Raw genomic sequence first — 10,639 nt, 5'->3', positions numbered from 1 at the left:
CTATGTAGACACACAAAAACAGCAGCTGTCCAACTGAAGGGTTCTCATTCAGTATGAGAACACAAACACATGCAAGGAGCTTGTAGGAACAATCCTAGAGCGTCTGCAGTTTTTTAAGATTGATGAACCAGACATGGCATGTGTGTTGTTTTGGTATTTACTCAGATTCTTACTTAGGTGAAAGGGGGAAGCGATAGCTTTAGATTAGAAGTTGCCTTGTTTTAATTATAGCTGTTTGTATAACCTGCCTCCCAGCCAGCTTCTTTTATACCTGTGTTGAATATTGGGGGGTGGAGAGGGGGCGTCTAAGAAGAAGGTATGAAAGCCAGGCTGTTCCACTGATTGAGCGGTCATTGATAGAACCTAGCATTTATATGGAGACGACCTTCACTGAGTTCTGCACTATACCTGATCTTGAAGTTACACTCATTCCACCGGCATGGACAGCCTAAGTCACCACAATTCTGGCCCTATTCTAGATGGCAAAATGTAGCTAGGGTTCTCCTTTTGATTCTTAGAAATGGTGGAGCAACCAATAAGATGCCATAAACTACCGTCTGTCCTTCCTGCTTAACTTCCTTCCACCAGGGATACCCACTGGGGCAATTAAAAGGAATATAGCTTTAGAAGGTAGATTTTTGACCCAACAAATGGGTATTATTAGCTTGTTCATGCATATAATAGAAATTAGTATTGTCTAAAGTGCTTTACAAGTTCATCTTCACAGAGAAAGTAACATTTAATAAAAGAAACATAGTATGTTTATATAAAACCAAGGTATTTTATTTAACTCCATACAAAAGTAGGTGGTTAAAGACATTAAATGAGGATGAGTTATCTGTAGGTCGCGGCAGCAGTTTGCGCATGTTTACTTTGGTCACTGAGCCACCCTACAGCCCCATCCTCTGTTATAAGCAGGTGCTGTAAACGGCAACTTTCTCACTTATGTCCTTAAGGAGTGAGCGCACCTCTCCTTCCAGTCGCACCAGTTCTTGAGCTTTATCTTCTAAGTACTTTTGATTGTCCTCATACTTCCTTTCTAAGTCTGTGGAGATAATAAAAGCAGTAAGAATGAGCTGTTTATAGCATATGATCTTAAAGTAAGACCATGGAAAACGTAAGTCTTTACCCTTATAAAAAACCAATTGGGAAGAAAAGACCCACCTTCCAACAGCTGAAGTTTGCTGTTGGCTTGGGCCAGGAGTGTTTTTGCTTCATTTTGTAGCAGCTCAGCTTTCCTCCTGGCATCTGCTGACTCTTCAGTTTTTTGGGCAATTAAACTCTCTACCTTCTTATATTTTTCATCAAGTTCGCCATCTAGAGTCTACGGATCCAATTTAAGACAGAAAGGTGAAACTGTTATGTCAGTAATTACATTCAAGAGCCTTAGATGAAAGACATTTTTTTTTCCCGGAGAAGCCAAGCATCTTAGATTAAGGAATAGCTTCATATTAAATTGTAATTTTAACAACAATGCAAGGAAAATTAAGAATTACAAGCCTGTTACTGTAGCACACAGGTGAGTGGCCAGCTGTGGTGCGTGCACACACTTTAATCCAGGCACTCTGGAAGGGGGAGGTGGATCCGAGTTAGAGGCCAGCCCAATCAACACCGCCCCCTCCCCTCCAAATAGAGAACACAGGGTTTGAAACAACAGGTACAAACTGATTATGAAAAATCACTTCTAGAGGTTTTAAATTTTTCAATAGTGTCATTTTTTTCCAATGCCTGTGGTAAACAGGTCAGGAAGAGTAGTCTCACACTGGCAGATGGTTTTCCTAGGGTTTGCCTCTCTTCCAACCCAGGGTGTGCTGAGATTATTCGTATGCACTACTGGAAAGCCATGACAACTTACACACTTCTCATGTGACAGACTTAACAATTCTGACTTCACTCCCAAGTTTAAAAAGCTGTCTTTGGAAGTACATTTAGAAATGAAATGTGTGTCAAACATAAAATTGCTAAACATAGTACCTTCCCAGTGAGAAACAAAAGGCAGCGATTTGATTTTCTACTAGCTACTCTCTGTAAGGGACTCCTAGGCTTTTCCCATCCCGTCTTACATTGTTCTCAAATGGGTGTGGCCAACTGCTATGCCAAAAAGACCTCTCTGTGACCCTACAGTACAGGATTACCAGTTGAGTGAGTATACCTCATAGTATCTAAGTGGTTACAGTTTTACCCCATAATCCAGTCTTTATTCATGTATCCAAAAGACTTTGTAGGTCATTGGACTATTCGTATCTTAACTAATGTCAAGGAAGGTAAAGAAAAAACTAGTTGCCTACTCATCAACTTAGCCATGAAGTTACAAAGATTTACTTACCTTCTTAACCTCGTCTGCACTCTGTTTTACACTATATACGACTTTTTCAATATAGTCTGCCTCCCCAGAGTTCTGAGCAGCTTTACGCTTAAGCTCTTCCACATTCCTCTCAAGCTTGCTGATGCGCTGGGAGGCGTTGGTCAGGGTTTCCTCAGACGCTGCTGTCTCAGATTCAATCTAAAGGTGTAATGTTAACCATCCAGACTTCGTTAGTCAAGTTCAGGGGAGGGGAGGCTGCCGTGCTAGTAGTCTGCACTAGATCAGAAGCACTGACAGAATTAGGACAGCTTAGAGGAGTGGTTCTAAACCTGGGGTTGTGACTGCTTTGGGGGCTGCATATCACCTATTTTCATAACAGTAGCAAAATACAGTTATGAAGTAGCAACAAAATAATAATATGGTTAGGGGCCACCACAACATGAGGAACTGTATTAACGCGTGTTAGGGAGGTTGAGACTGCAGCACACAACATCCTTACATCTGCTGTCTAAGCTGTGTTTAGCTAAAGAACATTCACAAAAGAGCCAACTGTGAGGAGGAGTTCCATTCTGTGGAAAAGTAAACCAGCAACTTGAGTCACCATTTTAGACAGTCCTGTCAGCTCCATGTTAGACTCTGGTAGTGAGGGGGAATTAGCTTGAACATGTGAAGACTCAGGACACTAGAAATACTGAGTTCCTCCCAGAGGAAATGCAACTGATAAGCGTCTATAGTTGGTCTCCTTGGAAGGATAGCACTGTCTTAAAAGCTAGCTCTGAGTAAGTGTCTGGCCTTTAGTTTCCCTTAAAAGTGAGCTTCACGGATAGGTATGTTCCACAAAACTACCTGAATAGCAAAACATTTATCAAAGCTAATGTTGGGAGAGACACAGGCCAAAATTTGTAAATCAAGCCAAAGATTCTCAGCCTCTTAAGTGTACCATTAACCTGGAAAACAATTGTGAATAATTAAAATTAATAATAAAATTGTTTAAGCAATACTGCTTAATCTCTGACACACTTTCACTTTAGAAAGTGCTAAGAGAAACAGTGTTAGAATAATTTGCAGTGTTACAGGGACTCTGTGTGTTTGCGCCGCACCTTACCGATGTTAGCAGGTTCTGGGTCCCCTGGATATCTTCATCAGCTTGTTTAATCGCCTTCTCTGCTGCAACCTGGGCCTTTTCTGCTTCTTCCAGCGCCTCCTTTACCATGTCTGCAGTGACCTTAACATCTGTTGCACTTTTGCTGCGCAGAAGAACAAACAATGCTTTTAACATGAAACCATTTTTCCCTTGGAAAAACAGCATGTTCTTTGAAAGCATGTCCACCTGAAAGGCCCTTTGTTAGTTAAAGAAGACTCTTACAGTATGCTGGCTACAGCAGGTAGCATCCCGCCCCATCAACCCCAGGTCGCCAGTGTGTATATTCAGATACCTTGCTCTCTTAGCTTCTTCCAGCAACAGCTCAGCTCTGGCAATGTCAGCAGCACTCTGCTGCAAAATAACTTCTACTTGGGAAAGGGTTTCAACTCGTTCCCGGATGTCTTCTGTTAGGTTCTGCAACTGCTGTGGGGTGCTAGGCATTTCCATCTTCAGTACTTCGTTCGCAACGGCTTCAATACTGTCAAGATCAGCGCTGTCCTCTGAGAAGCAGAGACCAAAACACCACAGAGCTGATTCACTCAGCCACATGCCAAGCCCTGCCATCTCAAGAGACACACCCTTGCTATTTAGAGACAAGCCCTTGGAAAAGGAGGTGCCAGTAGAGTTTGCTGTAGGCTACAGAGATCACATAAGATGGGGAACCAGGCAGGTTTTGAAGGACAATTCAGGCAGAGAGGGGGCAGACAGCATGCTGTACATGCATAGTTGTGGCTTCAGGTTACGGAAGATGAGAGCCCAGCATTTAAAGCTGGAGCTGCAAGGGAACAAAAAACCTTTACACTTAATGAGGTTGGTATACACGTTGTCCCAGACCAAGGGCAGCTGGGTCTACATAGTGAGTGGGGATAACTAGGACTACATAGAAACCCTATCTCAAAAAGGAAAAAAAGGATTGGTATTCCTTATCAGTTACCTATGTTTAGGGAATTCTAGAAGAGATTGGGTGCAGTAAGAACCAAGACTGTACCATCAGTAGAGGTTCAGATCTCTTTAAGGTGTTTTCATTTTTTTGACTGAAACATAAATATGGACCCCAGAGCACTTAAGCAGGGGAAAATATATGGTCAAGTCATGGCTTCCACATCTTGTTTCCAGTTGTCATTGGAAAACAGATCTTATAACTTTCTGTTAACAGAATATTGGAAAATCAGGTAAAATCACCGTCGGCCAGTTTTTATAGGCACATTCCACTTTCAGTGGGCATCTATGTATGGACTGACTAATTCCTGGCCAGAGGTGCATGGCAATCCCTGAAGGTTTCTATCCTCCTCAAAGGGTCTAGCAAAGGAGTAGGGAGGGGTCCGCTTCCCTCATCAGACACTGTCTTCATGTCAGACTACAACTTATGATGGGGCTGCGTCAAGAATGAAGTTGATAGGCTTAATACTGGCAAGAGATGTGGCAAAGCAAGTCCCAGACCCATGACATTACACTATTTTCTGGCCTGGCTATGTGGTATCATAATACCCTTCTTGACCAATTGATCCCCTTGGGACTTTTCTGTGTCTTCCACCAGTAATATCCATGGTGATAGTATGTACACTATAAACAAACCTTAAAAATCTAAACCAGACTCTAGAGATTTCTCCACAGAAAATGCTAACTGCTAGGTTCTGAACATAAAGCCGTGGGGCTACTGCCAAAGAAAACTCCTTCAAGATCCCCATGATAGAAACTCTAACTCAGTTTTCAGAGTAAATGTTTTGACTTCTGAATAGGCTGCTCAGACCCAGCAGGTATGGCAGTGCCTGCCCAACATCTGGAAAGTAATTCACAACATCTATTTCAAGAAAAGATGGGCGGGGGGCTGGAGAGACGGCTCAGTGGTTAAGAGCACTGACTGCTCTCCCAGAGGTCCTGAGTTCAAATCCCAGCAACCACATGGTGGCTCACAACCATCTGTAATGAGATCTGATGCCCTCTTCTGGTGTGTCTGAAGACGGCTACAGTGTATTCACATATAATAAATAAATACATATTTTAAAAAAGAAAAGAAGGGCTACAGAGAGGGCTTAGTATCAAGTACTTACTGGCCTAGCAGAGGACCAGAGTCTGGAGCCCAGCATTCACTTGGGCAGCTTACAAATGCCTGCAGCTCCAGCAGACCTGACATCCCCTCTGGTGTCTGGGCACCTTTGTACGTACATGTGCATACACAATTTTATTTTTCCTTAAGGCAGCCCCGGGTCTCCTCTAGTCTTTTTATCACTGATGCCCGATTTTGCTGCTTCTACCTTTCAACTACTAGGATTGCAGACATGCACCTACAAGTTCAGTTTGAAATGAAGATATTTCTTAACACTTTCTGTTATTTTATTTCTTGCCAGAAATTCACTTTACCTACATTCAGACAGGACTTCTTGCCTCTCAAACAGAATCTTGCAGACACCAGTGTCTGAAGGAGAAGTAAACCACTACTGACCGGTCAGAAAGTCTCTGATTTGCTTGATGAGGTTCCTCAGGTCCTCGTTGCTCCTGTCCACTTTCTCTCTGGTGGCATTTGTTTTCAACAGGACATCCTGAGCATTCTGCTTAGCCTCGTCCGCTCTCACTTTTGCTTCAGAGACCTAAACATGAAGAACAAGCCATCTGTGAAACCAGCTTGCTCTCTCTAAAGCAAGCCCAGCACTCTATCAACAAACTTAGAAACAAACTCCTCTGTTAAAAAGCATTAAGCTTTTACGGAGACTTAAACGCTCAGCATACACGTTCCTGTGGAATATTCTTAGCACTAGCATTTGAAATGTTTTCAAAGCTGATTTTGGCTCTAAAGCACCTGGTGGTCTAAGAATGCATCACTTTAAAACAGTGCCCAAAATTTTGTGTGGTAAAACAATTACATGTTCTCTCAAACTATTATTCATCTAAGATTTATGCTGCTTTCTCCTAACATAGTGCTATTCCATGAAGAGAAAGCAAATTCTTAGTCTGAGTAACAACCTCACCATCACCTTTTTGACCACACACAGAAGCATCAGCTTTTACACTGGACAGTGAATTCAGTCAGCATGTGGAACTGACTCCTTTTCAGAGCCTCCCTACAACTGCAAGCCAATAAGGAACAAAACCTAAGCCCATCCACTGACTTACCATCTTGGAGAGCTGTTCTACTTCAGCCAGGGCATTCAGGACATCACGGTCAAAATCCATGGCTTTCTGCCAGGCACTATGGGCCACAGTGACCAGACCGCCACAGCCAGGCCCTCCACACTTCTTCTCTCCTTCGTCAGTTCTGCAGTTGGGGCCGCCACATTCACTTTCAGAACAGTCAGCCCCTGGAGGCGTCCCACAGGTCTGTAGTAAGCCAAGGGTCAGGAACAGGGTTCAGAATAAATCAAGAAGGTGGCCCAGAGAACAAAGGCGGATAGGATACATTAAAAAGTGTTCAGAGATGCACGAACCATCCAGCTTGTTCCCACTGAACTTTACCATCTACCCAAACTCGGAAGGATAGCATTATCTGCTTTATCAGGTTCTGCCAACGTGAGAGTTCAGCAGCAAGTGCTCTGGTGAATGTGGTCTGCTGTCTGGTATGGAACTCATAAAGCTTGCATCATCCATAGGTGAGATGTAGGGAAAGATCTCTTCACAAGAAAATGGCAGTCGAGAGCCCACAGGAATAATCAGGATAATTAAGACAGTGAGAAAAAACAAGAAGCCGTCTTACAGAAAAGCCTGCATAGAGAGGGTACTCATCTGTAGGGCCAAAGCCACTCCTCCACACCCATGTCTCACTCTGAAGTTGCACTCTGTTAAAAACAGAATGAGTGTGTCCAAAAAACTGATCACAATACAGGACAGGTAGCACTCTTTTCTCTATTTCAGACTGCAAATGTGGTGGGGGCTAGAGGGGCGATGGCAGGTTCAGAATAACCGGTTAATAGAGTTTTTCCTATCTCCAGGACGCCACGGTTCTTAAGTGAGAAGCAGTTCAGCTTGCTAGGGAGTGGGCTGTGCTGCTCTACGGTGCTGTTGGGGCTCTGTGGAGGCATTCATCCTCTTATGCCTTGAGAGAGACCTAGAAATACTTGGTGCTACTCTTCCAGGTACCTCGGGCATAGGGCCCAGGGCAGTATAAATGAATGTCTTTGCAGGCTTTCCACCTGATCCTTAAAGGTTCCTCTGTCTAGGCTGAGAAAAACTAGAAAGTAATGTTGGTGTATATATACAAATACATCTCGGTTCTCTCAGGTTTCCTCCTATGAAAAACAATAAGGAAATTTCAGGGGAAACCTGGCTTGCCTTCCTTTTGGCCTTCTGCCTGATTTTCACTAAACTCACTACTCAATTTCATCTGGCTCCAGAGCTACGTTTTAAAAGCTTCTAAGAAATTAATATGCTTTTTAGGCCAGCTCAGGCCTTAATCTTTACCAGGTAATATTACTGGAACAAAGGAACATTTTAGCAAACACCAGAGGAGAGTCTGTCTCTGAACAATTTTGAATTCTTCCACTTGGATGCTGCCACTCAGAGCAGAATAAGCAAGTTTTTTTGTTTAAGGCCACACTATAAAAAGAATCTAGTTTCAGAGAGAAGTCCCTCCGCAGACACAGGAGATGGGGAGCGGCTGCACAGACGAACAGCTGGAGGTAGGAGCAGGCTGGGAAGCACATACTCTGTTCCCCGTGCTTCCCTCAAGCTTGGCTGTGTAGCCCAGCACCTTGACTGACTGGAGTCACCCCTACAGGTCTGCAAACAGTAATACTGGAGCAAGGCAGAAGGTTTGTGCTTGTTTTGTCTCCTAAAAACCACAGAAAAGGAGACCAAACTCCAAGCCTCACCATCTCTGCAGCAGCCGACAGATCTAGACTTTGCAGTTTGCCCGCCAGTTCATCCAGAAGGCGGGCCTGCTCCTCCTGCTTTTCCTTGAACTGAGACTCTCGCTCCAACATCAGATCTTCCACCCTGTCTCGGGTGAGGGCTGACTGCTCCACAGTGCTGTTGGGGTCTGTGGTGGAGGCGTTCACCCTCTTTTCTGCCTCAAGAGAGATCTGGAAATACTTGGTGATACTGTCCAAGGCACCTAGGACAGGAAAGGAAATTGCCCACAGTTAACCTCCTTGTCTCTGGGTCCTCACCAAACAGTGCCCATATTTGGTATCTTGTCCTGATTTGTACTGTAAGGCTTTAGGAGTCAAGGGGAAAAAAACTATGGAAGCAGAGTTTCCATAATGAACAATGAATCTCTTATGTCCCATCAGCACCTGGTCAGAATCTGGAGGACAAACCTGGTGTGAAAGGAGGAGTCAAGCCATTATGCACACGTTGTTTCTTTATTTAGGCAAATATCTAAATCCTGGTGTCAGGCAGCCTGGAGATGTCCAGGTGACTGCTTCTGTTTATCTGCTTGGGTCCATTCAAACAATTATTATATACATAAAAAGCACAGTACATTTTGGCTGTAGGGACCACTAAGACAAAATGAATAATGTATTAATTGTGTCGTTAACGTATTGCACCTTTGCTTTTGGGGGAGGAGATTATGCAGCCCGTGATATTAATAATTAAAATACTTTCTGGGACCAACGAGATGGCTCAGGGGTTAAGAGTGTAGACTGCTCTTCCAGAGGTCCTGAGTTCAATTCTCAGCAACCACATGGTGGCTCACAACCACATGTAATAGGATTAGCGCCCTCTTCTGGTGTGTCTGAAAACAACTTCAGTGTCCTCATATATATATAAATCTTTTAAAAAATATTTTCAAGGTACTTTCTAAGCAGCAGTAGTAATCTCAAATGCAAAAGGACTTGTGGAATTAACAAATTTTAGTAGTCACGGAGCCTAAGGAAAGGCCAGGGAGTTACACTGGGAAACGGACCACATTATAGCGCAGCTGGGCCTCTACTCTGTCTTGTCCCCAGGTCCCACTCTGGAAAACCAAGAACTTTAAGCCGCATTTGTGCCAAAGATTCAAACAGTAAAGACTTAAAACTTGGAACACGTTTTTAGAAAATACAGTTTTAAGAGGGTACACACAGGGTTATTTATTACTGAGGTTTGAGGACTCTGCACAGAAAACTCTCACCCTGAATGTCGGAGTTTTTGATAAACTCTAGCTGTTCTGCCAGCTCCTTCACGGTCTTGTCAAGGGCCCCTGCTTCTGCCTGCAGTGCGTCCAGCTCTCCGGCTGTGCTGTTACTCCGTGAAGCCGTGTCAGATAATTTCACTTCTACTTGAGCCATCTTTTCTGTGACATCTTTGGTTAATTTCCTGTAAAAAAGAAAAGTAAGCTTACCTAAAACCAGCCCGAACCGTCAAAGTCTGACATGTAGGTTTTCCACGAGTACAATCCCTCGCCCCTCATCCTCAGACTAGCCCAGGTACAATCCTCAAATACTTTGAAGAAAATTACCAGTGAACCCTCAGCTGTGCATGTGTGTGTGTATGTGTGTGTGCATGTGTGTGTGTGTGTGTGTGTGTGTGTGTGTGTGTGTGTGCGCATGTGCGTGTACATGGAGGTAGTCTAAGCCTCTGAGGTAAAATGAACAAGGGTGAGTGCAGGCTACCAGCTCTCAATGTAGGCAGCTGCAAGCCCAGTAAGCCCCAACTCAGGCCTCCAGTGTAGGACTGTCTCCCAGCCAACTGCCAAAAACCTTTCCTCTCAACCTCACCTCAGGGCTCTCCTTCAGACAACACAATGCTGCAACCCACCATAGAGGCAGCATCCTGTCAGATTCTATGCCAAGCAAAGCTGCACCAACTCCTCCTTCCACAAAACCACCGCCCCTTTACTTAGAAAAAGGCTGAAAAAGGGTCACAATCTCCAGTGAATGAAACACGTGGCCTTTACAGTGTTTCAGTTGGAATCTAAACCCCTCCTCTCCTTTTTCTTCCATGTCATTTCTCTGAGACTGAACTTAAGGAGTGTGTGTGTGTGTGATATATGATACCTGTGTGTACACATGCCACAAAGGAGCGTTGGAGAAGACCTGAGGGCTGGGTTTTACTGGTTTTAAATGCTCCTGAAGCTGAGAGGATACCACCGATGACCCAACACAGAGAACAGGCACTAAAAGGGGTTAAGGGATTTGGTAGAACTGAGTATATACAATGATAATTTTCTCTGAGTTTCACTTTTATTAATTGACTGATTCAAAAAGGCTTTCATTTCTTTTCAGATCTCAAAAATACTGCAGTTAAGAATAATGTCTAGCCTGGTGGTGGCAGCA

General features: G+C 43.8%; 1 protein-coding gene across 1 annotated transcript in view; it reads right to left on the bottom strand.

Moving 5' to 3' along the window:
- Window positions 1-759: 759 nt before the first annotated feature.
- Window positions 760-10,639, bottom strand: part of Lamb1 (laminin subunit beta 1) — a 64,667-nt gene continuing 54,787 nt past the window's right edge. The window contains exons 25-33 of the mRNA XM_032907592.1: window positions 9,496-9,680; window positions 8,252-8,493; window positions 6,561-6,764; window positions 5,893-6,037; window positions 3,742-3,949; window positions 3,411-3,552; window positions 2,327-2,503; window positions 1,165-1,324; window positions 760-1,045 (exon numbers count right to left, since the gene is read on the bottom strand). Coding sequence (XP_032763483.1) covers window positions 909-1,045; window positions 1,165-1,324; window positions 2,327-2,503; window positions 3,411-3,552; window positions 3,742-3,949; window positions 5,893-6,037; window positions 6,561-6,764; window positions 8,252-8,493; window positions 9,496-9,680 — 1,600 coding nt within the window. The 3' untranslated portion in view covers window positions 760-908. The remainder of the gene's footprint in view (window positions 1,046-1,164; window positions 1,325-2,326; window positions 2,504-3,410; window positions 3,553-3,741; window positions 3,950-5,892; window positions 6,038-6,560; window positions 6,765-8,251; window positions 8,494-9,495; window positions 9,681-10,639) is intronic.

This window comes from Rattus rattus, chromosome 7 (assembly GCF_011064425.1).
Source record: "Rattus rattus isolate New Zealand chromosome 7, Rrattus_CSIRO_v1, whole genome shotgun sequence".
NCBI classification, from domain to species: domain Eukaryota; kingdom Metazoa; phylum Chordata; class Mammalia; order Rodentia; family Muridae; genus Rattus; species Rattus rattus.
This window is presented reverse-complemented; position numbering and strand designations above follow the sequence as displayed.